This window comes from Anthonomus grandis, chromosome 12, assembly GCF_022605725.1.
Source record: "Anthonomus grandis grandis chromosome 12, icAntGran1.3, whole genome shotgun sequence".
Classification (NCBI taxonomy): domain Eukaryota; kingdom Metazoa; phylum Arthropoda; class Insecta; order Coleoptera; family Curculionidae; genus Anthonomus; species Anthonomus grandis.
The window spans coordinates 15,797,639-15,825,619 of NC_065557.1; the positions used below are offsets into that span (position 1 = coordinate 15,797,639).

The following is a 27,981-nucleotide window of genomic DNA, read 5'->3' on the forward strand; positions in this document are numbered from 1 at the left end:
AAGAATTAATCACTCGATAAGTCTATTTTATACTTATTTGACATGAAGTTAGAGCTTACAAGTTTCTTCTGGACGATAAGCATGCTTCGAAGGCCTTACAATGACTTCTCTGACTGATCCCACTATTCGCATCTCCGAAGAGCTTTTTAATTCACATTGTCCTTCTTCTTCAATACTGCTGTTGGCATCGGGTAATGTAGTGCAGTTGATTAAAGTTTGCAGGATACAGGTTCCTGTTGCTTCGGATGGAACGTTTAGAGGTAATATTCCATGTCCTAAAAAAATAAAACTTATGTAGTTTAATTTATTTAGAATCAGTTGTTATGTTCTAATCTGCCATAATATCCATTTTGGAAATAAATAATTTTTGTAGTTTAAAGTTTTAATTTTTACTGCAATATGACAGTGATATATAAAAGCAATGATCGATGCATAACTTAAATGGTTACTATGTAAACATTTTTAAGTTGTGTAAATAATAAGATCTAAATGGAAATTTCGTGTACAAATAACTTAGTCATTAAGTAGGGCATGAGTATAATAGCCATTAGCATAATAAATCATTCAACCAATAAAAAAAAGTCATATTTATATTTAGGGCCTTACATTAACCCTATGGGCTATTATTATATACTATTTTGTTAGATACAAATATAGAACGATTTGGAAGAAGAAAATAAATAGAATTTTTTCAATAAAAACGGGTCAAAATCTTGTAGAATTAATAAAATCAAAATATCTCTGATTTCAAAAATCTATGTTTTCTATAGCTAAAAACTATAAATTATACTCGATTTTAATAAAACATGTAAATTGCCAATTTTAAAATAGTTATTAATGTGTTTAAGTGTGTAAAATGATCTTTTTTATGAATGGAGAAATTTTATGATTTTATAAGATTTAAATTCTTATGAAAAAGAAATGTAAAATATAATATTTAAATATAAAATTAGAATTTGTGTTATAAAAAATCTGAAAAACTTAACGAGTCGATATGCCATCTATAAGCCAAGTTAAAAACAATAATTTGAAAAAACTGAAGCACACACATCTAGTATTTTAATTTTTTTTGGCCCTAAAACAGGTCTTCACAAATTTCAAATCTTAAATTAGGGGTACAACTTAGGGTCTAAATCCAATCATATATCTTATTGGATTTAAACGGACAAGAGTATACAAGAAGAGCAGTAAAATTTAAAAAATAAATGAATAGTTTTCTAACAACAGTGTTCGATAGTTTTGAATTTCTCACTTCTTGGGTACCTTAGGGTATACAGAAAATTTCACCTAAGATTTTTTTTTATGTATCGCAATCGAACTGACTGCTTTTACAATAATACATACTCTCAAATATCAAGAAAATATTGGGTTATGAATAGTTATATGTCTGTAAAAGTTATAGCATTTTGAAAATTTCTAAATTTTAAATTTTTTTATATTTTTGTTTCCAAAAGGTTTGTCAGTCCTCAAAAATCAAAATTTATTTTGCAAAGTGAGTGGGTTGATCCACCTGTTAATTTAGGCGAAAACGTTTTAAAATGTGGGTATATTATTTGTGGTTTAAATAACTTTTTGCTCATCGTCTCTCATACCGTTAAACAATTATATTTATGCCGAAAAAGTAATTATACTCCTTTCTTTAAATGTGCTTTCTTTTTAGGAGATACAACATACAGTTGGAGCATCATCATTACTAGTTTAGCTTTGACGAACCTTATCACTTTGGACAGATAATTATCAAATTAAGTTAATAATAAATTCTCTATGCATAATTCAAATGGATAAGATTCTTATTGTAAGATACTTCGGCCTTGGTAGTTTAATCGGTACAGGGAATACGACACATTTTATGGTAGCACCATATTTAAAAGGCTTGTACTATGTCTCTGTATTGACGATTTATTTATTGTTCACCTCATAATAGCGCAACATCCTCATCCAATTTTCCATGTCAACGCATGAATATAATACTTATCAGCATTAATAAATCTTCACGCTAATGATAAAGTCAAATATACATTTTTGATAGAAACCCTTTGGGTCTGAAAAAAGAAAGATTATAAAAGTTATTTGGTAACTAACATTATATATTATTTTGTTAAAAAAGAGACAGAACAATTTAAAGGAAGAACATTTCTATTTAATTTTTAACTAAAATTTCGTCAAAATTGTGTAACTTAATTGAATCGACTTATTTCGTTCAAAAAAAGCATTTTGATTTCAAAAACTTACGTTTTCTTTAGGCAAAAACATTATTGCATTATAATAATACATATAAATTGGCAATTTTAAAAAATATAAAAAAATTTATAATTATTGATATTTTTTTATCTTTAACCTAATGACATAACCAAACAAATCTAGGTATAACTACAATATCCATATTCCTATAAAAAACCCAAAAAATTAAAATGTCTAGAATATAATATTTAAATATAAAATTAGAACACGTTTTACAAAAAATCTGAAAAACTTTTAAAACCTAATGAATCGATATGCAAAATTAAAGTTAAAAATACGAGTAATAGTCTTTGGCAAAAATGAAGAATACATATGCATTTTGATGATTTTTTTGACCCTATATAAAACAGGCCTTCACAAATGCCAAATCTTAAAAACTATAAGGTGTACGACTTTTCCGATTGGGTTCAAAAGGACGAGAGTATACAAGAACAGTAAAATTTATGAAGCAACTGCATAGTTTTCGCACAACCATCCTTGAACGTTTTGAATTCACTTTCAATGTACCTTTGGGTATACAAAATTTTGCGAAAGATTTTTTTTTCGAAATCTAAATAAAACATTGAGTTATACTAAGAAATAAGGAGATGCAGTAGAAATTACAGCATTTTGAAAGTTTTTAAATTTGGCATTTTTAACCCTGGAATGCTACTTGGGGTACATTTGTACCCCATCATTAATCATATCTCAAGTTAAATGGAAGTGGGCGGGGGAACGAACGCCGACGTCTTATTAGTTTCAAGACGCGGCAAGTCAGTTCGCGTGCGACAATTGACATTGGCACACGGTTTTTTCTTTTCGAGATTTGTGATATTTGGGGTTAGTGCGTACCCCAGTGTAGCAGTTTAGGTTAAATATACTCTGTGAATATTTCGCTTCTCAGTAGATTTTATATTATATTTTATATGTGATTATTATTATATGAGTAAGCATCTTTTTTTGAAAAATATTTCTAAAATATGTCTATAATACTTTGAAAATATTTTAGTTTTTTTTAAAGTTATTATATTTTTCTTTAATTTTTAAGTTATTATTGATTTTCTTTGTTAGGCTGCACGAATAATGTCTGGGCAGAAAAAGTTCTTCGACCTAAGAAAGCCTGAAGATGTCGGAAAAATTCATCGCATTCTCTGTGAATTTGATTCAGACAGTTTTTCGGATGACAGCGAGGAGGAAGATGCCGTTATACCTGATTTTAGAGAGAAGCCAGAAAGAGATGAAATACGCGGCAATCAAATCAATCTTAATTCTTTTATTGCACCAGAACAGACTCAGAATACCTTTTCATGTAATACAGATTCGGAAGATGACAATATACCATTGGCAGAAATACAGGCGATCAACAGAGATATGGTGGAAATTTTATCAGTGCCTACCAAATTAAAGGGTAAAAATGGGTTTATGTGGTCAGGTAAGAAAGGCGCAATTCATCGCACACCAAAACGAAATCTGGTTTTGCATTTACCTGGAAACAAAAACGAAGCAAAACATATAACATCGGGAACTGAAGCTTGGAAATTATGTTTCACTCAAGAAAATCTCGATAAAATTACCCAATATACTAATAACGAGATCCAAATTCAACAATTGATATATTCAAATAAGAACGATGACCAAGATACTGATGCACCTGTTATTACGCCAGTAGGTAAGAGACCCTCTTGGACTAAGGATACAAACAGCACTTTTCGGGCTATTTTATTATGCCGGTGTTATAAAAATGGCCGGAGTTTTGACCAAGGAACTATTTGATAAAGATACAGGAATTTCAATATTCCGTGCTACCATGCCCGAGGCACGTTTCAGGTTTTTGATAAACTGTCTTCGCTTTGATGATAAGCAGTCCAGAGCTGAAAGAAAAGAAATTGATAAGCTTGTAGCTTTTCGAGAGGTATTTGAGAGGTCAATCGTTAAGATGAAAAATTACTCCTTCAGAATATATTACAATTGATGAAAAATTGGTTGGTTTTAGAGAGCGATGTCCTTTTAAAATGTACATCCCTTCAAAGCCCAATAAATACGGAATCAAAATTGTGTTGTCCTATGATGCCAAAACAGCTTTTGCACTTGATGCTGAAATTTATATAGGAAAAGGTTCCACACCAACCGATGTTCCTGTAGCTCAGTATTACTGTAATAAGCTAACCAGTTCTGTCCAAGGAACAAATAGGAACTTGACCATGGATAACTGGTTTACTTCTATTGAGACTGCGAAACATCTTTTGGAGAGGAAAATTACTATTGTTGGTACTGTGAGAAGAAATAAAAAAGAAATTACTGAACCGTTTTTGGAACTCAAAGAAAGGAATCAAAATTCTGCCATGTTTTGCTACAGTGGACATCTGACTCTGTTATCATACTGTTCACCCAAGAGTGCTAAAAAAATAGTAATTATGCTTTCGACAATGCACGAAAAAGGTGATAAGCCATTTACGACCAAGTTACCAGAAATTATTCAATTTTATAATTCTACAAAAGGAAAGGAGGAGTGGATACTTTAGACCAGTTGTGCCACACTTATTCTACTGGTAGAAAAACACGTTGCTGGCCATTATGTCTGTTCTATAATTTGTTGGATATTTTGGTATATAGTTCAATGATTCTTTTGCGTGGCTCTGGTAAAGTGAATAAATAAATTGTAAAGCACAGGAGAGAATACCTCAAGAAGCTTGCCCTTGACCTGGTCAGACCGCACATGATGAGTCATTTGGAAGCTCCAACTTTGAGGCGCGAACTTCGTGAAAATATATGTAGGGTTCTTAAGCAGATGCAGAGTCGGAAAATTGCGATATGTAGGCTATAATAAAAGTAGGACATAATGAAATGAGTACGCCTTGTACTAATGTCGTTTAAGTCGACAATAAATCTGATTAAAAAATACAAAAAAATTTTTTTATAGCATATCACTTATATTTATCTTAAATTTTATGTTTAAGTATAATTATATATATATTTATAAATAATATAATATTTATAAATATATCATCAGATGGCTTAATATTAAACAAAATATTTTGGAAGTGACTTAAGAAATATATTTTTGTTAATAATAGATATTTAGGTAAAATAGTTATAAATTATAAATAATAAAAAAACAATATAGTATTAATTATAAATAACACGAAAAATTTAAACCATTATCTAAATACAAACATTATATAAATGATACTTCATATAATATATAAATAATACTTCTATACATTTCGTCTAGTCTTAAAGAGAAAGATTGAATCTTTAGCAACTTAAAAACAAAATTTCCTTTTTTTATTCTTATACATACTTTCAACTAATTACCATCTGGGAAGTTATTATAATTTGAGATATGAAGAGACAATAAAAAAAGTCTGGCATCAAGACTCGATTTCCATGGAAAAACAAAAAGAAAAAAGTATGAAGGTCGCGATTTCCCTTTAAAAATACAATATAAAAACCAGCGGCAAAGTAAAAACTGTCTGGTAAAGAATTTTTGTTATAATTGTGTGTAATTTTTAAAAAATTTGTTTAAAATACTACAAGTAGAAGAAAAAGAATACTTAAAAAAAATTAAAAAAATTCGTGAATTTGGAAATTTCTGTAAATATAAGAGATTCTAAATAAATAAATAAGTGAAGGGAGACTGCAGGATTTTTATTTTACCTTAAATAAACATCAAATTTTAACTTATTTTTGTATAATAACTTTACAACGTACTTGTTTTATATCTAATAATAGGAAAAAACTTATAAATTTCAATGTAATAATTTCAAATTCTTTCTGAGGATAAAAAATTATATTGTCAACACGTCGATGTAAGCAAAAAAGCTATTTTTTAAGCTCTTTATAATTTATCCCCATCCAACTACATTCTAGCTAAACAAAATTACAAAAATAGCCAACTGGAATGTAAGAACGTTATATGGAGTAGGAAAATAATACAACCTAACCCAAGAAATGAACAGGCTAAGATCAATATTTTGGGAGTAAGTAAACTCCGATGTTCAGTTACGGAGCGATTCAGGTCAAGAAAAACGTATTTTACTTCTCAGGAAACGATAATGTCGACCCAAATCATCGACATAAAGTAAGAATACTCCTAGATAAACACCTTTAGAATTTAGTAGGAAACTTTTTTCCTATATAAAGACTTCTAGTACTCCATCTGCGAGGTACACTAGTCATGTTAATCATTTAGGCTTATCCCCCAAGAGCCGATAAATCAGATAATGAGTTAGGAGATCTTTACAAACAAATAGATTAAAGCCTTAAACTAACTAAACCAAATTAAATGAACATACTAATGGGAGACTGTCATGCAAAAGTGGCTAAGGGAAGAGTGGGAACTCTTATTGCAGACTATGGCTAAGGACACAAAAATAAAACACGAGAAAGACTTTTAGAAAATTTTAGTATTACGAGAAAAACAATTTGATTAGTTAAAATAGATGGTGTAGTCACCTCTATACTTGAAAGTCCCCTCAAGATAAAGATCAACATTGTACGCAACCAAATAATTTATGTTATGATTAATCCTAGGATCAAAAACCTAATAACAAATATTACTACAATGCCAGGTACGGATATCAAATCAGATCACAACTTAGTTAGGGCCAACATCTTCTGCTTTAAGCTAAATAAGAAGGTTCGACATAAAACTACTCAAAAATACGGACATTCAGAATAAGTACACACAATACTTAAATATTTAACTCGACACCATAACTTCAGTCAGTGATTTTGAAGGATGTTGATACAACATAAAAAAAGCTTTTAAAATTTGAAAAGAAAAGTTTCTTTAAAACGAGAAACACAATAAAAAACTAATGGATAATCCGAGAATATATTAGAGCTAATGGAAAAATGCAAGAAGACTATGCAAAATTCGAAATGACTACCACAAGTACAAAGATCCACAAAGAAGAATCAGAAATGAGAAAGCAAAGGAAAAATGGCTTACTATATGATGTGAAGAAGCGGAAGGTTTCAGACGAGTTAATGATACTTTTTACCTACACAAAAATGTGAAAGAAATATCTGGGATATATAAAAAAGAAACAGCACAGATTATTCGAGACGAAAATATTCAAATAGACAGATTTTAGACAGAATGTAGAAAATCTGGAAGTAATTTTCAATTAAGCGTTTCAATGACAACTAACTAAACAACTGTTAAATTCGAAAAGCTAACAGGATTTATATTGAGAAGACAAATCAGACACGTGGTGAAGCTTATGAAGAAAAATAAAACCGCAGGTCCTGATAATATGTTTTATGACACGTTCTAATTTATTAATGAATCAAGATCAAGATTACCTCCAAACTTCGATACACTTTTATAAATTAACCAAAATCGAGTAATGCAAAAACATGCAAATAATACCAGTTTATAAGTCTAATAAGGCATTTTTTAAAGCTCTTTCTGCGAATTTTGCTTACACGGCTCTTTAAAAAATAGGAAGAAGCTACTGGTAGTAGTCAGTTTGAGTTTAAAAATGGTTTTGGAATAAGAGAAGCAATATTGAGTATACAAATCTTGGAACAAAATTGTCAGACCCAAAGAAAGTATATTTTTATGTGTTTCGTTGATTTGAGAAGGCCTTCGGCAATGTAAAATAATATTGTACTTTAGGGACCTGGGTTGGAAGATGGTAAAGACATCTGTACTAGAACCAGAAAGTTGTGTTGTTGATAAGTTGCTCAATCGAATAACTGATTGAGCAACTTATCAATAACAGAGCAGTTTGATATAAAAATGGTGTAAGACAAAGCTGTGTTTTATCACCGATGTTGTTGAGTCTCTACTCAGAAAGAGTGTTTTTTGAATCGTATTAGATAACCCCGTAGGTACTAGAGTGAATGGTTCACATATCAATGATATCAGATTTGCAGATGATATTGTAATAATCGCGCAAACAACTTTCAAAATTATTGAATTATATAAATGAAACAAGAACAAGATTAACGAAAAGCGAAGTTTATGGTGGTGAGTAAGACTGATATCATAAATCAGAATTCAGATAAATGAAAAGAATATTAAGCAAGAGACGCAATTCAGGTACATGGAATGTATGGTACACCAAAATTGAGACCCAGAACAAGAGATTAGATGTAGAATAGAAAAATCAAGAGCAACTTCTCTAAAGCTCAAAAAAATCCTCACAAATAAAAATATAAACTTGAAACTAAGATATAGAACTCTAAAATGATATATACAGAACTCTAAGTTTGTTCAGTTCTTCTGTACTTTGTAGAGGCTTAGACATTAAAAGCAAGTTTCATAAATAAATTGGATGCATGTGAGATGTGTTGCCTGAGAAGAATGCTCAGAAAGTCATGGGTAGACCACATAAGAAATGAAGTTTTTCGAAGAGCACAAATAGACCGTAAGTTTTTCAAAGTAATCAAACATATAGAAATATCTTACTTAGGACATATTATGAGAGGAGAATGAAATGAACGAAAGCGCCTTATCCTTTAAGGTAAGATTAAGGAGGAAAGAGGGGAAGAGGAAGAAGGAAGCTTTCGTGGTGGTGGAATATATTACACAATGAACGAGGATAAGTAGTTTTTAAGAACTCCAAAATGCTGCAATTGACAGAAGCATATGACGGACGCCTGAGCAAGAATTTACGTAGAATTTACTCAAGAAAGAAAAAGTACACCCAAAAAAATATATTCAAATAAACCGATATAAAAATACGATATACAATTACTTTAGAGTTTCAAGAAACTTTAACCCAATACCTTTCTTTTTATACGCAATAATCTTTTAACCTAAAAATAAACCGCGTTTTCTAGAACTCAATGTAAAAAAACCTTAAAAAAGGCATGAAAATTGAGCAATTTCATACTCAATATCAAATCATTTTATGTTAAGAAAAAACAGAGAAATATCTGGAAAATATTCCAGGTTCAGCTTGCACGACTTATATAAACGTTATAAAAGACCAATACGTATTTTTCTTACGTAGTAATATTCTGGCAGAGTCAATCTTATATCCCGCAGCACGTTGTAAAATGCGGAGAACTTTTACGGAGCTCAGAGCCAGCACATAAACAAGGCCTCTGGCAGTGTAAAAATTCTAAAATATGAGGCCAATTTTACAGCCGTGATGGCGAACTTTTATGAGGCTGCAATGTTGGCGCTAGCGATGCGGGTTAAAATATCTGCCGGGACCACATAAATTTTAATTATTATATCCGGCCGCCAAATTAACTTCTGTTTGCCATGGAGTACGTAAAGTGAGCGGGTTGATTCACCTGTTAATTTAGGCGGAAACGTTTTACAATGTGGCTTTATTATTCGTGGTTTAAATAACTTTTTGTTCGTTGGATATTTTAATTATTATCGAAAATGTACACGATGAATAAATACTGGAATAGGTAAAAACAAAGTGTTTCACTAATAGTTTCATACTGTTAAATAATAATTTTTTTACAAAAAACATTATTATACGTGACTTTTTAGGCATTCTTTCTTTTTACGAATGTATTTTTTTTTAAAACTTCAATTAATATATGGCGAGTTTATAAGTTTATAAGTCTTTAGAGATGCAATACCAGTAAAATTATAACAAGGTGTTTGCTGTTAAATAAAATGCTGATTAACAGTTTAAAAAATTATGAAAAATTAGCTTTGAAGCATCAATTACGGTCATATTAAGAGTTATAATTTACTGCAGATAACTACGGGGTCAATCAAATATTAACCGACCTTTAGTCACTGTAATTTATGTATGTCATTGATTGAAATGCCATCTCGTGGAGTATATGCTGGAAGCCTAAGGAACTTTTCTGCAATACCGACTGTTGATACTTCTCAGTAATTTAGTCTCCTTTGCGATGAGTGAACAGAAAGGCCATCCACGTCTTGCGCAATGAATTATTTTCAAGTTTCTTGCAAAAGAAAATTTCAAGCCTATCGAAATTTGGAATAGATTGAACTCTCAGTTTGATGAAAGTGTGACACAAAAAATTTTTGAAAGGCTGTGCCAACGTTGAAAACAGCTCCCACCCACGATGCCCAAGGACAAGGATCACAAATTTGAACGTAGATGTTTATTTTGAAAAACCGCCATACTACAGTGCAGGAAATCTATCAATCTGGAAATCTTGAAAAAGTGCGACAATCTTTCCGATCCGATCAAAGAGACGTGGTTGCAGTGTAAAGAACGTGCTTCTACTCCAAGACGCCAGACCGCACACTGCCAAAATAACACATCAAAAGATACTCAAATTGGGGTGGACTACTTTGAAACACCATCCTTGTTCGAGCCTCTGAAAGAAGAGCTTGGAGGGCAGCGATTCAGCAGCAACCAGCAGGTCGAAAGCTTCGTGTGTAAACGGCTAGAGAGCCGACCTCGTTCATTCTACAAAACGGGCATGAAAAAACTTCCAATTTGATGGAAAAAATGTATTCAAAAGGGAGGGGACTATGTAGAAAAATAATGTAATTTCTCTTTTGTTGACAACTTTTTGCAATAAATTATAAAAAAGAAGGTCGGTTAGTATTTGATCCACTCTCGTATCAAATTTAGAAAAACCAACCTTTATAACAATTTTGCCATGCTTAACTTAAATGAATTGTAGTAGTCGTAATAATGGTGGGCCGACAGTGGCTAGTAGGCTAAAATCCCTTTCTCACAACCCCTGAAGCTTTGTCATTACCGGGGAGGAGGCCTTTCCAGTTCTGATCCTGTAGTTCCTCTTGTGGCAGGAAGGCAAACCCATGCTTCTCTCCTGATCCTAGCCCATTTTTTGCATTCTCCTATAAAATGATATGGGGTTTCCTCCGCTACGCGACAACTAGGGCACAGCAGGCTGCATACCACGCCTAAGATATGCAGATATCGGTCTTATATCCTATTTACTCCAGTAGCCTGGCTGTCGATTATTTCCGTCTCTGCACTCTTTTTAACTTCTTCCCTTATACCCACCTCCAGAATAGTGAAGACCTTTGTTTGAAAGACCATCGAATATCTCCAAGCGAAAAAGCTTATCCTCGATTGTTGTTGCCTCCAGCTCCTTACAGCCTTTTGTGGGCCATTCCTGAGCCGTGTGTGTAGCATATCTGCAAATCTTATCGAGATCGAGCCTTTGCGTTAGGCCATTGTTTCCTGCTTGCCATGTCGATCTTAAAGGTATACGGTGTCCTCTGTCTTTGCGTTAAGAGGTAGTAGAAGTAGCATTTCCATCTCCACCAGTTTGGTGATGGATATATATCCTGCTACCCCGGGTCGATGCTTCTATATAGCCCTATGCTCCATTTTTATATAGAATGCCTACGCCTTCCTCTGAATCAATAATGAGAGTTCCGGTAAACTTAGGAGGATATTCATTGCTGCACTCAATGTGATTCTCATCGGCCCTGTAATGCCTTGACTAGCCAGCCTTTACAGTCTGGCTGTTTTTTAACTACTTTATGCCTTGTTTTTTGATGGCTATAAGATCACCGAGCCATACACCACTCTAGGTCTAATCACAGCAGTATATAGCCAGTGTAGAATATTGGTTTAGATAGGGTTGGGTTGGGTTGAGTTTGGACTTTATAACTCACGTCCTACCAACTACCCTTTGAATTTGCCACAAAATGGCAATACATTTATGTTTAATCCACGTTACTTTGCTGACCAAGTACATACCTAAATACTTTACATCCTGCTTGATTTGCAGAGATTTCTGGTACACTAATGGTAGCTTTAGGCCTGTAAAATTTATCTTTTTTGTTAAAAATATAAGCTCTGTTTTATTGGGATTGATAGAGAAGTCCGTTTTCACGCACCACCTTTGGATGACCTTACCTCAATGAATAAGCTTTTAAGTATAATCAGTTCATTGTCTACATAAGCCTGCGCGTAGAATCCTGCCTGCCTAAGCTGCCTAAGGGAATCTTTTTTGACCAGACATTAGAGTTTTGGTAACAGGCAACTCCGTCGCGGGCACCCACTACCCTCTTCAATCTCTGCCCAGTGTTAAGCTGGTAGTTGTCTCTCGCAGTGCTGATTTAACTCAACAGACCAATAAAGCCTGTGTGTTTTTTCATGCCCTATAGGACCTCGTAGTCTTCTTTAATTTGGCGTTATCGAAGGCCCCTTCAACATCAAAGAAGAATGCTAATGCAACCTCCTTATTGTTAATGGCCCTCTATGCCTTTTAAACTACGGAACGGAGAACTTTTAGTAGACCGCTCTTTAGTTTACGCGTGGTCTAGCTACTTTGTATGGACAAAATTCACTTACTGCCCATTTAACCACGCTGTCGGTCACTATTTGTCCAGCCAATCCGTAATCGGATTTCTGATTTTCGACCCGATCCGTAGCCGCATCGACTTCTGCTGGAAAGTTAGTCATTAGGATATCTTTTACTGTCTCCTTTTTAGTGCTTGTCCAGCTGTCTCCTACCTTTAAAGAGCCTGTTTCACTTCTTCTATGCAAGCTGAAAAGTTAAACTAGTAGTCAGTTTCTAATTGACTACAGATCCTTTGCTAATTAGCTTTTTGTTTCTTCTCACCTCGTTTTTAGAGCGACTTTTTACCTCTTTATACTTATCCCAAGCCTCTTGAGATCCTCGCTAAAGTGCTCGATGGTAGACTCTCTTTTAAGTGTATCGAGGACCTCGTTCAACCATGGCACCTTGCAAGCATTTCACATTTTCAGCTCTAAAAAGCTTGATTGAGTAGTTGACCTAATTCATTTACCCTTATTTCTAAATCTTCTCTGGTCAGTATCTGACACTGCCTGAGATCTTAGATAATTCTGCCAGGCACACACAGGCGAAAATCGGGGAAAAGCCGGCCATAAATAGTAGTAGTGCTGATATGAACCACAAACATATTTAATCATAAGAAAATGTTAAAACTAAGATAACACGTTCATTTTAAACATTTTTTAAATCCCCCCCCCCCCCCCCTTGGGTTCATTTATTGCATTACATAGGCGCTGCGTAAGTAGGCATTTCCTTAAAAAAATTTCAGAATGTTATTATTTCAACAATTTTTCAGTTAAGAGTTTAAAATTCATAATACGGAAAATTTTTGAAATAAAATTCAAAATGTTGAGACTTTTGATAATATAAGTACCTGAGTTTAATAAAATTTCTTATTATAAATTACTAAATAAAGTTGTGATTTGTTTGTTTTTGTGCTATTTAATTTTATAAGTAACCTTTGCTTTGTGTGTAAAAATAAGCAATTAAAATACATGTTAAGAGTAATATATTTAAGTATGTAAAGTATATACAGAGCTTACTTAACAATAACTTTGTAATAATAGTAAAGCCTAACCTATCTTAATAATAATTAAAATCAATCAATATCTTCACTATCACTTTCATCAGCAGATATTGTTGGTTCATCAAAAAATGCCAAAACTTCTAAAGGGTACTGTTTAAGCTTTTTAGCAGATGATTTTTTCATATTGGAGATTAAAGGATCAGAAGATATTAAGAGATTACAAAATATATCTTCCATGTTTTGTTTTCTTGAAAACTTCCGTGCATGAAATTCTCTGAATCTTTTAATATCTTTATTTCTTAATTCCTGGGCTTCTTCGCCAAGTTGCCCAATTGGAACCAAATAATATGATATTATATCAGAACTGTGCATTAAGATTTTATGCACGGAAGTTGGCATATTGTACCACGGATACAATTCTACAAATTTTCTGGCCGTATCATGACAATAATCCTTAAAACTATCGATTTTAATATGAAAACCACTAGAAATTGTTAATAAAATTACTTGAATCTAAATATCAAATCTTGATTAATGCCTGTAATTTCCGAAGCTTTAGCAGCATTCTCAAAAAAACGGCGAGCAGTGTTGCCGTCATTAGTACTTCCAAAACCAGGTTTTGGTCGGTCAACCAATAGTCCCATTTCTTTAAAAAATAAGTCTTGGATTCGTTTTTTGGCATTTGCAAGTTTTTCTTTGTTTTCCTGGCCTCGCGCTTGCCATTGCTTAAATTCCATCTTATAAGATAGATGCAGCAAACACTCAAAAAAACGAATCCAAGCATGTAAAGATGACAAACCAAATTGAAATCTAGATTCGTCAGCAATTTTCTGTTTTAAAACCTTATCGATATTGTTAAAATCTTTGGATCTTAGATTACACAAATAGCATCTCTGAGTTGAAGTATTTTCAGTAACAGCATTACACAATTTGCCATCTATCATTGTAAAATATAAAATGTGTTTTAAAAATACATTGTTTCCTTGAATATCAAGCTTTGTTGGTTGCAAATCTGAAATTTGTTGGTCAAAATATTGCTTTTCTCTCACTGATAACTCTGTTGTTTCATGCTTAAACTGGACTCTAAGAGGTCTACAGAATCGTGTGGAGGAAGTTCTGGGATTTTCCCAGATTACAAACTTATCTTTTGATTTCGGATCACCGTTAATGAGCTGAATTGGTACCATTGATGTTAAAAAGATATTAGCATCTGAAATATTGGACTCTGCAAACTGCTGTTTGTATTGACTCATCCCAGAACTCCCGTCACACCCCCATTTGCAAATTAAATGTAAATTATTATATTTTTCTTGGTTTAAAGAATTTAAAACTTCTTTTAGGGACTCAAATAACCTTAAAGATGTATGATCCAGCAAACTTTGAAGAGGCACTTCAGCAACATCCTCAGAAATGTTTAGGTTTTCTGGATAGCACCTTTTTTTTGCGGCAGTTATTGACTCATAATTAGGATAAAGAGTTGACCTATGGCTTTTTGCCGAATTTCTTATAAGATTGTATTGAAATTTTGTCAATTTAGCCTCTACAAAAAGCGATAAGGCTTCGTCCGCTGAAAATGGTATTTCACATTCTTTTTCAAGAGATTTTTTATATTTTGATGCACGGGTTGGTGATGAGAATGCAACATTTTTTAACACATCTGCTTCATCCAGTTTACCTTCGGACCTAAACTTTATTTGAGCAGCAAATGTTAGTTCTTCAGGGCTTCGATCTGCTCGCATCTGTTCAGTTCTTCTTCTTTTTGATCGGTCACTTAAATCTAAAAATCCAGTGAATGGCCTCCCTCTACTCGATAGAGTTGTATCCTGCATTTCGGCTGGTTGAGCTTCATTCATTGCAGAAGAAAATTCCAACTCAATATTTAACCAATCTCGATTTTTATTTTCAAATGCAGTTTTATTTCTTGATGCTGATGACCATTTTGTGTCATATTTCTCGATGAATTTATATATGACTTTTGAAGACTCTTCTGACAAGCGTTCAACTCGCATGGTAGAGGTCACTTTTTCTGCCAAATAACGGCACTGCTCCATTCTTTTCTTGGACTGACAAATTCCTAACCAACTGACAAGTTGGCTTCTTTTAAACCAAGCAGATTTTGTTGCTGTCCCTGAAATAATAAGTAATTTTGTTAATTATTTTTCATAAGATTTTGCCATTTAAAATTGGTTGCCATATTGAATTTTAAACCCATATGGCAATTTTTTTATTTCTATATTAAATTTTCTATTAAATGATGTTTTATTTTATAAAAATTAATTTATTCTTCAAGTTAGTAGCAGAAAATTATTTCTTGCGTTTTGGACCTACAATAGCATTTTATACGAATTTGGACCCGGACTACAAATCTTTAAAAATATTTTTTCGTCAAGATCGCAAATTATCGCAGCAACTTAAGATTGGATCTTATAAAGGACTTATTAAGCAATAATTTAAAACTAATTTAAATTCGGGAAATTACGCGAAATCATACTTTTAGTTTAGCTGAAGATCAGAAATTTAAATTTTTAAAAAAAATTAACTGTTAACTTTTCAAAAAATCAGTAATAAAAAAAAGTAAAGAAATATTTTTAATTAATATAATTTTTAATATTCTACTTACCACTAGCAATAGGCTCCATTGCTGCTTTACAAAATTTTCACCCACACTTTGCCGAAAAACTAAATTTAAATTACTACTTTTTACAGGCGCTTTTGAATCACAATGAAATAGTCTCCACGAACATCAACTTTCAACTAAAATATTTCTGCAAGTGACAAGACGAAAAACAAAAGGGTAATTGTTTATTATACCCAGGTAACTAGATAATTGAATTATACTCAGAATAGGCCTTAATTGGGAAGTTGGTATTTCCGATTTATGGCCGGCTTTTCCCCGAATTTCGCCTGTGTGAGGCATTCTATATAGGTGGCCCACTCCCTTGTCCGTGAATTTCTTCTATGTGATGCAATCACCTCGTTCGGCTCTAATTCGAATCAAATCATTCGGTGATTTGACAGAGTTCATTCGATAATCTCCATATAAACCAATGTCTGCAAAGTTGCGTTTCTCCATCGTAATGCCAATCACTTCCCTGGCGTTACAATTTACAAAAGTAGGTTCTGATCCCTTATTCGCGACATCAAAGTTCTCCGACATAAGATATACAAGCAGCATAACGCCCCGTGTATGGTCGTTGGTACTACTTAATAACATATTATGCTTTGCCTCGCAACCGATAATTGCCGAAAGACTTAATCTCTTATTTTTTCTAACTAAATAAATTAATCCCTTCATATAAGCGCAATGTCGTACGGAAGAAATAAACTTGCAGCAAATAACTTAGTAAGTAGTAATAGTAACGTAGTTATTTTTAACAACATGGTATTTTTTTTTTCTGAAGAGAATCTAAAGGTTGCTGGATTGTTTCCCACTGGTGACATTTTACATTTTTACTTTTTTATTTTTTTAAGCATATATTTTTGTCTATGGTGGGAATTGTTAACTTAACCTAACTTTTCTTTTATTGTTAGTTGTAATGTGATCTGTGTAGGTCTGAGTAATGAGTTTTATAAGCGTTCTTTTTGTGAAAAATATCTTAATGTATTTTTTAGGCTTGATGATGCTCGATAGGAGCGAAACACGTGTAGCATTTAAAAAATTATATGGATTTGATGAGACCGTGACTTTGTGTTTTTACCTTTGTTTTGTTTTCGTTTGGTCTCTTAGAGAAAAAATTGATGATACGTTTCTATTATAATTATGTTCCTATAAATTCCTAAGAACTAACTAATGTCAACGACATATCTATATATTTTCGTGGCCTATTTTCATAACGCCTTTTTAGACTATGCTAAGTTACACTAATTCTTCGTTTTATCAGATCTTAGACCCCTACGTACATATATCACATATTAATCTATGCACGTCCTGCATCTATAGTGGTGTGTCAAGAGAGTTAAAGGTCCAGTCGGGCTTAATTCAGTATAACGATTATTATGCTATATCCACAATGATTTACTACCCATTTTTTTGCTAAAATGATAGTATTTTGCAATTTAAAATTTGACATTTTGCATAGATCAATTATTACAAATTTTATGTTTTTAAAAATTACTAAATATCTTAATATATTAAACTCAATAACATGAATATCTCTCGAACGATGTATACATCCTCTGCTGTATATATAACTTTTTCCATAAAAATAATCTTCTCTCTAAGATGATATCAACATAACATATAAGCATAACACGTGACAAGTTATAAAAACGTGTTTTGATATAGAATGAAAACCCAGTTTGTTTAAAATCGATAATAAAACTTTTAGTGGTTCAAAGGCAAAAGAGAAAATCTAGAGGTGTATTTAAGAAAATAACATTGATGATTTTTGAAACAATATGAAAATATATATATGATTCTGTCTAGAACAAAAAGTGATTATAACAAAAAACATGTATTTTTTTTTACATCAGAAGAAAAATAAACACATTTTTTATAGAATTTACGGTTGCATGGCTTATCTCTAAAGATATTCAGGATTTTTAAGATTTTACACTAAGCATCATAAAAACGCCATTACTTTTATATCACTTTTTTATATCTGTGTTATAAAGACATACCAAACTAAGTTGTAGGGATGAAAACATTGATTTAGTCATTTTATTTTACAATGGAAATCTTATCCATTTAAGTTATGCATGGAGAAATTATTAATTGGTTGGTCTTTATTTTGTGCATAATTGCCACAGATAGGATAAAAGTGTTTTACTAAGATTTTAAAATACTTTTAATATCTCTATAGAATAGGTTATTCGAGATTTTCAATGAGTTAGGTAGCAAAAAAAATTGGATAATACTTGCTGACACGTATTTCCGCTTATTAGGTTCTTCATTGCAAGATAACCAGTTAATCAACCGAAAAGAGAAAACAAATAAAATACTTAAGGGACCAGGGACAGAAATAAACAACCAATTTGTATAATGAGCTTTTTTTTTATGGTAAACACAAGCACAAGAGGAAAGTCCTATATCACTCTTGGAGTGGTGCTTGCGCGAAGATATTTGTGGGCATTTATCTTGAATCGCTGCAGGTTGTATGCGTCGGGAAATATGTGAGGTGGAAGCCCGTTCCACAAAGAAGATGTTCTCCAGATGAATACAGCGATCCCGATACAGCGATGTCCTTGGGGTAGGCAGGTGGACTCGATGTTGATGAGCCGCAACTGCTAGACGTGTCCTTCTTGCCGGAACAGCCCTGGGTGGGATCAGGCCTGCCAGCTCAGAGGAGCACTTACCGTGAAAATAACGGTAGAATAAACAGAGATCAGCCACCTTTCTCCTGTGCTCCAGACTATCCAGACTATTTATCAGTTCTGGTTTGTTGATAAGACCAATAGCTCTCTTCTGTATAGAATCTAGCAGCTTTAAACCATGCTTGGGTGCAGAGCTCCAGACACGCGAGCAATACTCGAGGGAAGGGCGTATTTGAGCCTTATAAAGAGTCAGCAGCTGTTCTGGTGTATACAGTTTTTTTGTTTTGAAAAGCACTCCGAGTTTTTTGGAAGCTGCCCTGGCGATCTCTGCAACGTGGTCATGCCAGGACACACTGTTGGTGACTTCGACTCCTAGAAGATGTAAAGATGATTTCATTGGCAATGTTTTCCCTGCCATAACCAGCTCCAGGCCACCAGGGTTAGTCTTTATCGTAAATACTGCAGCCTGCGTTTTTTTAGCGTTAAAATTGACCAGATTGTTATCGCCCCACTCCAAGATTGCTCTAATATCGTTGTTGGTTGAAGCTACTTGTTGCTACCTAAGATTCTGAGAAGTTGCGGCTGTCGTTGGTTTGGTGGACTTAAATGTGGAAATAAGTGTGCTATCGTCCGCAAAGCTGTAGATTGGATTGACAGTGGTTCCTAGCAAATCGTTGATATATATCAAGAAAAGGGTGGGGGATAGAATGCATCCTTGAGCGACTCGGCGTTAATGTTAAATTTGTCGGAGAGGTGTCCATCGACGGCTACTTGGATTGTTCGTTGTTCAAGAAAACTTTTGATTCAATTCAATAATGAGTTTTGTATGCCGATTGAGGAGAGCTTGGTTAGTAGTCCCTCATGCTTGCTTGTTGAGCTTGTCATGAGCTTATTTTAACTTGCCGCGCTATCCTCCTTTTTTAAAAACCTAATTAAATATTTTTGAATATGTCGTTTAAATAAATTAAGCTGTAATCGAAAGAATACTAAGACATAATTTTATTTTAAATATCTTTTCACATTTAGTTCAAGCATTAAATAGTAGCTATACTATGCCACAAACTATAAAGAAAGATAAATTATAAGATATTTATTACGTTTTAAATGTAGTAAGAAGTTAACATCTGATTTATTAGAATATCTAATGAAAACGAAATTCAAGGACTGAATAGTAATAGTAGAAATGGTAATCGTTATATATCCTACTTTATAGGCCATACGCATACCCTCATTAATATTAAAGGGGATATAATAAGTATATGCAGCTAATAGCTGCAGTGTCGCAAATAGCCATGACCTTACCCAGTTATAATCTTTTATTAATCAATCAACCTTTTATTAAAACTTGAAGCAGCTTAAATTACGTCTAAATAATGTGTGCTGTGGTTTCTTTGTACCCCATATTACTGCAACCCTTTATCATAAATTATTCTGTCATGTCGAATAACTAGGCACTTATACTCCTTTAATATGCTTTCCGCTTTGCACTTGTTTATTTCCATTTATAATCAGCGCATTTAAACTCTTTAGACTTCCCCTGCCTAATTTCGTAAAAGCGCGCAAACAAACATAATAAACGCGAAATAATTTTTCAGGATATGAATTACAGCAATACTTACTTAACAGGCGTAAAACAGTTTTCCATTTTACTAATTATTCAATTTATTTTTGAAAAGCAAATTACTTTTTGCTCACTGTTTCGATCTGTTTAAAAAAATGTTTTAAAGCGAACATTTATTGAAATAGTCTGAGTCTGCAAATAAAGTATTTGGAAAAATACAATCAATGTATCAGAGAAACTTTATTGAAATTTAAATTACTTTGTGATTTGAGTTAAAAAAACACGTATATTGCACAGGAGTTTTATAATTTACAATGATAAATAAATTTTACATTTTAACATCATACTTGTCTGCCAGAAAAGATAAGCGCAGGTATTTTTCAAGGAAGAAATTAAACAATTGAGTTTAAAACTTCGTTAACAGGAATGTAAGATGCCGTTTCATTGTTAAAACTTTAAAAAATTTAATAGATAAAATCCTGGAGACGGTAAGTACACCTTTGGCTTATACTAGTTCTTTGATTTAGCATAATAGAGCGATTCTTAATGACAAGGCAAATAGAAATACTCTTGGAATATTCATTTATACCAGGGACACACTTTTTATTGAGACCATCAAAACTGTAACCTGACGCGTTGAAGGTTATTTAATTGTTTCCAAGATAGACAACAAAACTAAATAAAATATCATGCAACTTGGTCCCCTTTAAAGACCCATGAACCATTTTAGAAGTGCTTGAAATTTTCTACATTATTTTTTCCTATGGAGACCAATAATTTCAAGAGAATACTGACAGTCAAAGTAGGCAAGCAAGTATACAAACTCTACACAGTTTAATCTACAAGGATTTAATAACCTAAATTGAAACCCTCAAATATGATAAACTACTAAAAACTAGACACTATAGGTCAAAATAATAAATACAAAAATTATAAGATTAATTAACGTATTTACATTCACATGACAATATATTCCCAAGACAATTTACAGAAAATAAATCATTATTTTTTAAGGTAAGAGACTACTCAAAATGTTTTCTAAAAGATAAAATAATATCGGCAAGATATTGCTGCTAGCGAGGGAATATCACCACTCCAAATGACGGAAATCACTTTATCAGCTCTAAATATTGTGGCAATTTCATTCTATGTGGTGTTTAAAAAAACTAAACACTGAATTATAAAGACTATAACCCTATAATTGTCAGGGGTCTATAGCAAGTGTTTTATATGCTTTTGATAATATCATTTAGCATTTTTTTGGTTAACTAAATATGCATATTTGTTTTATTAAAACCCATATATTATAATTATGAAAAAATTAAAAAATCGTAGCCATATAAGTTATGCATATTTATGGTACCATAAAGAAATTTAAACATATATAGTATTTAATTACAAAAAAGGCTTAAAATACGAAATGATCTTAAGTTAATTGCTGTTATAGAGAGCTCTTTAATTAACTCCTAAAATCAGGCTAACCTAAAATGAACGATCAACCAAAGAGTAATCTGGGAAACAGCGGCGGCATAAATGGAATTTGTATTCGGCGAGTGTCCTCATATACATCATTCTGAAATTCCGAGGGATTCGCTGCAATTTTAACGTTAATTTCTCATCGCTGATGCTTGTTCTTTATTATCCGAAACTCTGTAACAATTAGAGCGTTTCGAAATGAATGGCTTTTTCTCTTGCCAAAGAATGGGGAGAAACTGTACAATATTGGATTATGAAGACGACCTCTTGGCACTACTAAAAAGTTTCATCAATTATCCTTATTATTTATTTTTCCTTTCTTTAATTTACGATTTTGTTAAAAGGAATAATAGATATGCAATGAATAATAAATATCAATTAGGAAAATTTCTTATAAAAGTTTTTGCATTGAAATTGTTTACATAATTAACATAAAATACTGATACTCGATTATTTCAAGTGATTTAGCGCAATTAGTCAACATAAATTAGTTTTCTTAGCGTCAAACAATTAAGCTTGCAAAACCTTAAAAGATTTTCGTTATTAAGTTATCCATTCATGAAATGGAGAGATAATTAGGGCAAATAGCTTAATGGGCTCCGAAAATTGAAATAAAACATCTTTAAAACGCCATTACGAGGTCTTAAATATACTTCCATTTTTTTTCATTTTGATTTATTTTCCTTTAACGATACTGTAAAATGTTCGCTACTATTTCTAAAGATGGAGATAACAAAGATTTATTTTTTAAATAAAATGTTTCTTTTGTAATATGTAAGTAAAACAGAATGAAATCAGGTGATTCACCTTCATATTTACCTTTCTTTGATTTATGAAGTATAACAAGTCTTTAAAGGAGATTTCTGAAGTTTATCTAATCGATTTAATATTTAAATCACTAGGTTACCAACCATAAAGTTAGTTAGATGAATAACTAAATAAGTATATATCACTGCTAACGGCAGCTTTTAGCTTTTGAGTAACATAGTTGGTCGTGAGTTTGGCATGAATTATTTAAATGAGATGCTTACCTTGTGGGCACTATCCAGTTTTGTCGGAGTGTATTCAAGTTTTTTAGAAACTTATAACTGGCAAAAGTTTGCTGTGAATAAAGGGTCGAAAAAAATATAACACTCAGTTGAACACAAAATAAGCCTTAATCAGATTTATTAATAAGTAGTTATTTATTTTTAATATCTATACATAACTGTTATAAAAAAACACCAAAAAACTTAAAAGCCTAAAAGTACTTTTACCGATCCGCTTTTACCTACCTATATATAAGAAATTTAAATATATAATATTATAACTCTTAAATATAATAATACTATAACTCTCGAGGTTCATGTATCAATGCTTTAAAAAATTAAATTTAAAACGTACCTGCTGAATGTCTACCTTTGGTCAATGTTATATATTCAGTTATTAAAAATTTATTTTAAAAATAATGAAATTAAATAAATACAACAAATAAATTACCAGTGCCCTTACTGCAACTTGAGACTGGTATAAAATGTATACTTACAGTACTCATTTGAAAATTTAACACCTAGGTCAGATTACACATTCCTCCCAACAGAGCTTTATCTTTGATTAACTGGCTTTACCAAGAGACTTAACTGGATTGACTAAGAACACATGTGGCACATGGAAGGTTATGGTTTGGAATAGTAGGGAATCGTAGGGGCCCTCAAAGAAATACGTGGAACCTAAGTATAGTTTCCGCAGAAAATTGACAGCAAAATGAGTTTACCTCAAGATCTTGGGAGGGTCTATGCATTAGTAAGTGTATATGGTAGGCACGATTTTTAAAGAATAACGAAAGGAAACTACAAGTGAAACTACTTCAAAATATGTTTTATTCTTCCTTTAGTCCTTCAAGGTTCCAATTTCAGAAAATAATAGCCCTACTCATTATTAACAATGATGCCAAACATAACAACCAAAGAATACTATCAAAATATTTTATTCCCAAGTAGGAGATAAACATTAGGAAATACAACGGCAAGAAAGCTAGGTTACTAAATGGAGAAAAAACATACGATAACCCAATAAATGCAAAAAAGAAGATAGCATTATCATTAACCGTCGACTAAGTGTCAACGGTCAACTCGATCAAGAGCGATTTCGTGACAAAAGTGCTAACCTAGAAGTGGTAAATCACGGAAGAAAACTACTTTAGCTTTGCACCCCGTTAGTTGTCTTAAGTTTTTTAGATTTAGTTGGATATGGGACCAACTAAAACTCCAAGCCTCTTAAAATGTTTCTTTTCGGCCTATATTAGGCTTCGTTAGGGCTACAGAAAACAAATAAGACCTTTCATTGTAAATCATGAAACCGAAACTTGATATAATTTTAAGATGTCTTTTAACGGTATATTTTTGGAGAACATATAAGAAATTCAAATATTAGTTTGTAGGTATCCAAATTAACCAAGTATTGCTTTACAAGCCAGTTCTCAAATTGACGTATATTGTTTTATTTAAATAACATACAAACTTCTAAATAGTGAATCCAGATAACCAAAGTATTGAGTATTCCAAATACTACTCACAAAAATGGGATAAAATATAAAGCTATTCCTATGTAGAATTAACTCTTTATTAACAGATATTTAAATCATATTGAGGAGTACGTAGAATCTAACTATTTATGTAATGGTTTGAAAATCTTTGATGTAGTTACGTTGCTCACTAAGTATTAAAGTTCTGCTAGCATAACATGTAAATTTGGTGGCAAAGACTTACATTAAAAAAGATTATAAATCATTATTAGAAAAAAACATCGCTAATATCTGCCTACCATCTTCGATATAAATTCGCCTAAATCTTAATCACCTATATACAACATTCTAGTCATTAACTCATGAAGAAGCCAATAAATAAGTAAAATTAGAGTCACAAAGAAATTAACACAAATATATTCAGAATATAAAGAAGTTGAGAATACTAAGATGATCATGAGATCTACCACAGATATCATGATCATGATAAGTTCTTACCATTTAATTTATATGGTTGTTTTCCTTTACCAATAAATTTAATGGTTGTTCTTGATTTCCTAATATACTCCAGGATTAGTGTCTTTATAATGACTACAAATGGCTTGTTTATGGCTTGGCTATTTTAAATTGATTAGAGAATATTCTGAATACATACGATACGAAGAATTTTTTTGATCTCTCAGCTTTTAGGTTAAAATATTCTTTTGATCTTCAGACTACTAAATTTCTTTTTTGGGAAGTAATGAAACAGGTGTCTTAGAATAAAAATTTAAAAAGAAGGAATGCTAAAAATAAACCAAAAAATATAAAACTCAAATTAATAAAAATAATACAATTTTCTACAAAGCCATCTGCTTGCTCTGTTGACGTCTGTATAAACTTCTTAAAACAAAATTAGAAGTATCTACTTAATGTAAATTAGTCAATTCCAATAGTCGTCTTTAGGGTATTTACCTATATCTTTTAATTTTGGAAATACGAATTTTAAGGTTTATATTGAGGACCTTAATCTTTATGCTACAGTTATTCAGTTAATTTGTACAAGCCTGCAAATGCATTCTGGCTTAAATATACGAAATAGGTTTAGGGACCAATAATTTCGTTTCATCAAAAATCGGTGAAAGTTGCAAAACGCAAAAATAATTCGATGTGTCAACGTAATCTAATCAAGAGTCGATCCGGGAAACGGGCAATTCCTTCTGCTACGTCATGCTGCTGAGGGCGCTTCACCTAACGACGTGATTTGCCGGATCACTGGATCGTGAAACGATGCGACGTCCACAGCCTGATGCTCACTAACCGACCAAGATTAAATTTTCAGCTTAACCTGCTTGAATTTCCCAAAAAGTGTTGCTAAATTCATATACCTAATAATCACACCTCTGCAACCTTACCTTTTAAATATATATTGAGTGAATTATTTAATTATTAACTAATTATTTATTCTATTGCAAATTATTTATGGTAATTGATGGATGTACTTTTAAGTAGGGATAAGAAAATGTCCTACATTAAAAAACTTACATTTTTGCAGGTTTGTTTAGATCATTTCTAAAAATTCCAATTTATAAAAAATATAAAATATCTGGAAAAGTATTAATCTTAGAGGTTTGGGTCATATTTTTGTGTAGAAAATTAAATCCTATAAGCTTGTCATTTAAATTTTTTTGCAGCCTTATTTATCAGAAATGACAGAAACTGAAGCAAATTCTATGAAAAAAATAGGCTTAGGGACACGTACTGCCTTGTCGGTGTGAATAACGGTTACACCGTAATAGGATATTTTGTATAATATTTAATTCTAAGAATATCCCGCCTTTGGATGAGATGATACGATTTTAGGTCCCTCAGTTATAAAAATAAAAAGTATATTACAAATAATTCAAATGGAAAATCTTCACACACCTTGGACGAACAGATTAGACATTAAAACTAAAGTGAAGGAAAGAAAAAGTCGAAAAAAAAATCATTCTAATTTATGTTAATATAGAGGGTGTTACTTAATCGTATGTCATTATTTAAAGAGGACATCCCTAGATCGATTTTAAAAAGTTTTTATAATTGTTTGCCTTAAAATGTTACATGTTTTTTGCATCTTTTTTAAATATCAATATATGTTGGAGAGCATAATTATTATCAAAAGAAATTAACATATATCAAAAATTTACTTTATTCGTTGCCAGCGATTTTTGTTTAATTTTGTAAACCTTAATTTATATTTAATATCATATTTTTATTTTTGCCAAATAAAAAAAACACTGAAAAAACCACCCTGCATCTTTAACCCCATAAATTTTAACATTAAAATTGTTTTTATAGATTAACCGTGGGTACTAAAAGCTGCTAAAAAGAGCTTATAACAAGAAATATAAATATATAAACGAGAAAACTCCAAACTTTTCAAATCATAACATTTTTCCTTTAAGTTTAAGGAACTTTTTCCCCATAAAATTGACTGGCGATAGTATTAAATTTTTATTTATTTGATATAAAGGTAGAATTTAATTTATTAAGGCTTGTCGCTAAAATGATTCCTTTTTATTCTAACCGTACTTCAAATGAAAAATTTCTGCTCATTTAGTAACAATCAGGCATTTTATAAAAAACAAATATTTTTATGTTTATTATTAATTAATTTAAATTCTATATTTTTGGTTTAAACTTTATTAATATAGTCGAAATCAAAGTCAAAAGAAAATATTAACTTTTTTTAAAATGGAAAACCGAATTAAAAAAAGCTGAAATCAAAAGTTTCTTTAAACTTAGTTTCTATAAAACTAAGGGAGAACAAAAACAAGCATATTATCTCATTCTTGGACGGGGAGAGATACATCACTAAGATCTTAAATAGAAAGGGAGTTCAAATGATACATCATTTTAAAGCTTTTGAAAAATACTTTCCAATGATAGTATAGAATGCCGCATTTTATAAAACTATTTATCAAGGAAAATAATAAAAGAAAACATATTTTTGAAATTTTTTATTATTATTTAATTAAATATTCAAAGTGATGGCTACCGATATACTGGCATATCCCTTAAGAATTATAACCATCTCAAGCCTGTAGTATATTTTGTATTAATTTATTTACTTTTGTTATTTTTTTTCCGAAAAAAAAGCGTTTTAGATATTCGCATTTTATCACAGAATTTACATGTATACGTGTATGCATGGCTTACAGCGTACATGAACGTGTGGATATCGTTTATCATTAGTTAGTTACCATATTACCATTACCTTTATGTAGTTCCCATGACAAATATGTATTAAGGACATTTCAACGTTCTAACGAAAGGCATCCAGGTCAAAATATAACCCCGGAAGTGTTCGCCAACTAGTAGCCGAATTTGAAGAAACTGATTCTGTGACAAATAAAAAACGAAATCACCCCAGATTAGTCGACGGGCATTAGTTTGCAATGAATTCAACTTTCTCAACTCGTCAAGCAGCTATAGCAACTGGATTATCTCGTAAATCAACTAAAAAGGTACTTAAATTTCATAAGTCTTATTTCTATAAAATGAAAATATTGCAAGAACTTGGTGACCACGACCTCGACAGAAGGATACAGTTTTCTGAAATAATTACAGAATTATACGGCAGAACATCGACTTGTTAAAAATATATGCTTCAGTGATGAGTTTACCTTTCATTTAAATGAGCATGTCAATAAGCAAAACTGTCGTAACTGAAATGACCAGAACTCACACGTATTTAGAGAAGGGTATACCCAGTAGAAT

At 31.9% G+C, this 27,981-nt stretch overlaps 1 protein-coding gene across 2 annotated transcripts in view; it reads right to left on the bottom strand.

The window, feature by feature from the left end:
• LOC126742764 (C3 and PZP-like alpha-2-macroglobulin domain-containing protein 8) overlaps positions 1-27,981 on the bottom strand; it is a 334,454-nt gene that overhangs the window by 98,641 nt on the left and 207,832 nt on the right. For both annotated transcript variants that reach the window (XM_050449553.1, XM_050449554.1), the window contains exon 4: positions 60-275. In XM_050449553.1, coding sequence (XP_050305510.1) covers positions 60-275 — 216 coding nt within the window. The remainder of the gene's footprint in view (positions 1-59; positions 276-27,981) is intronic.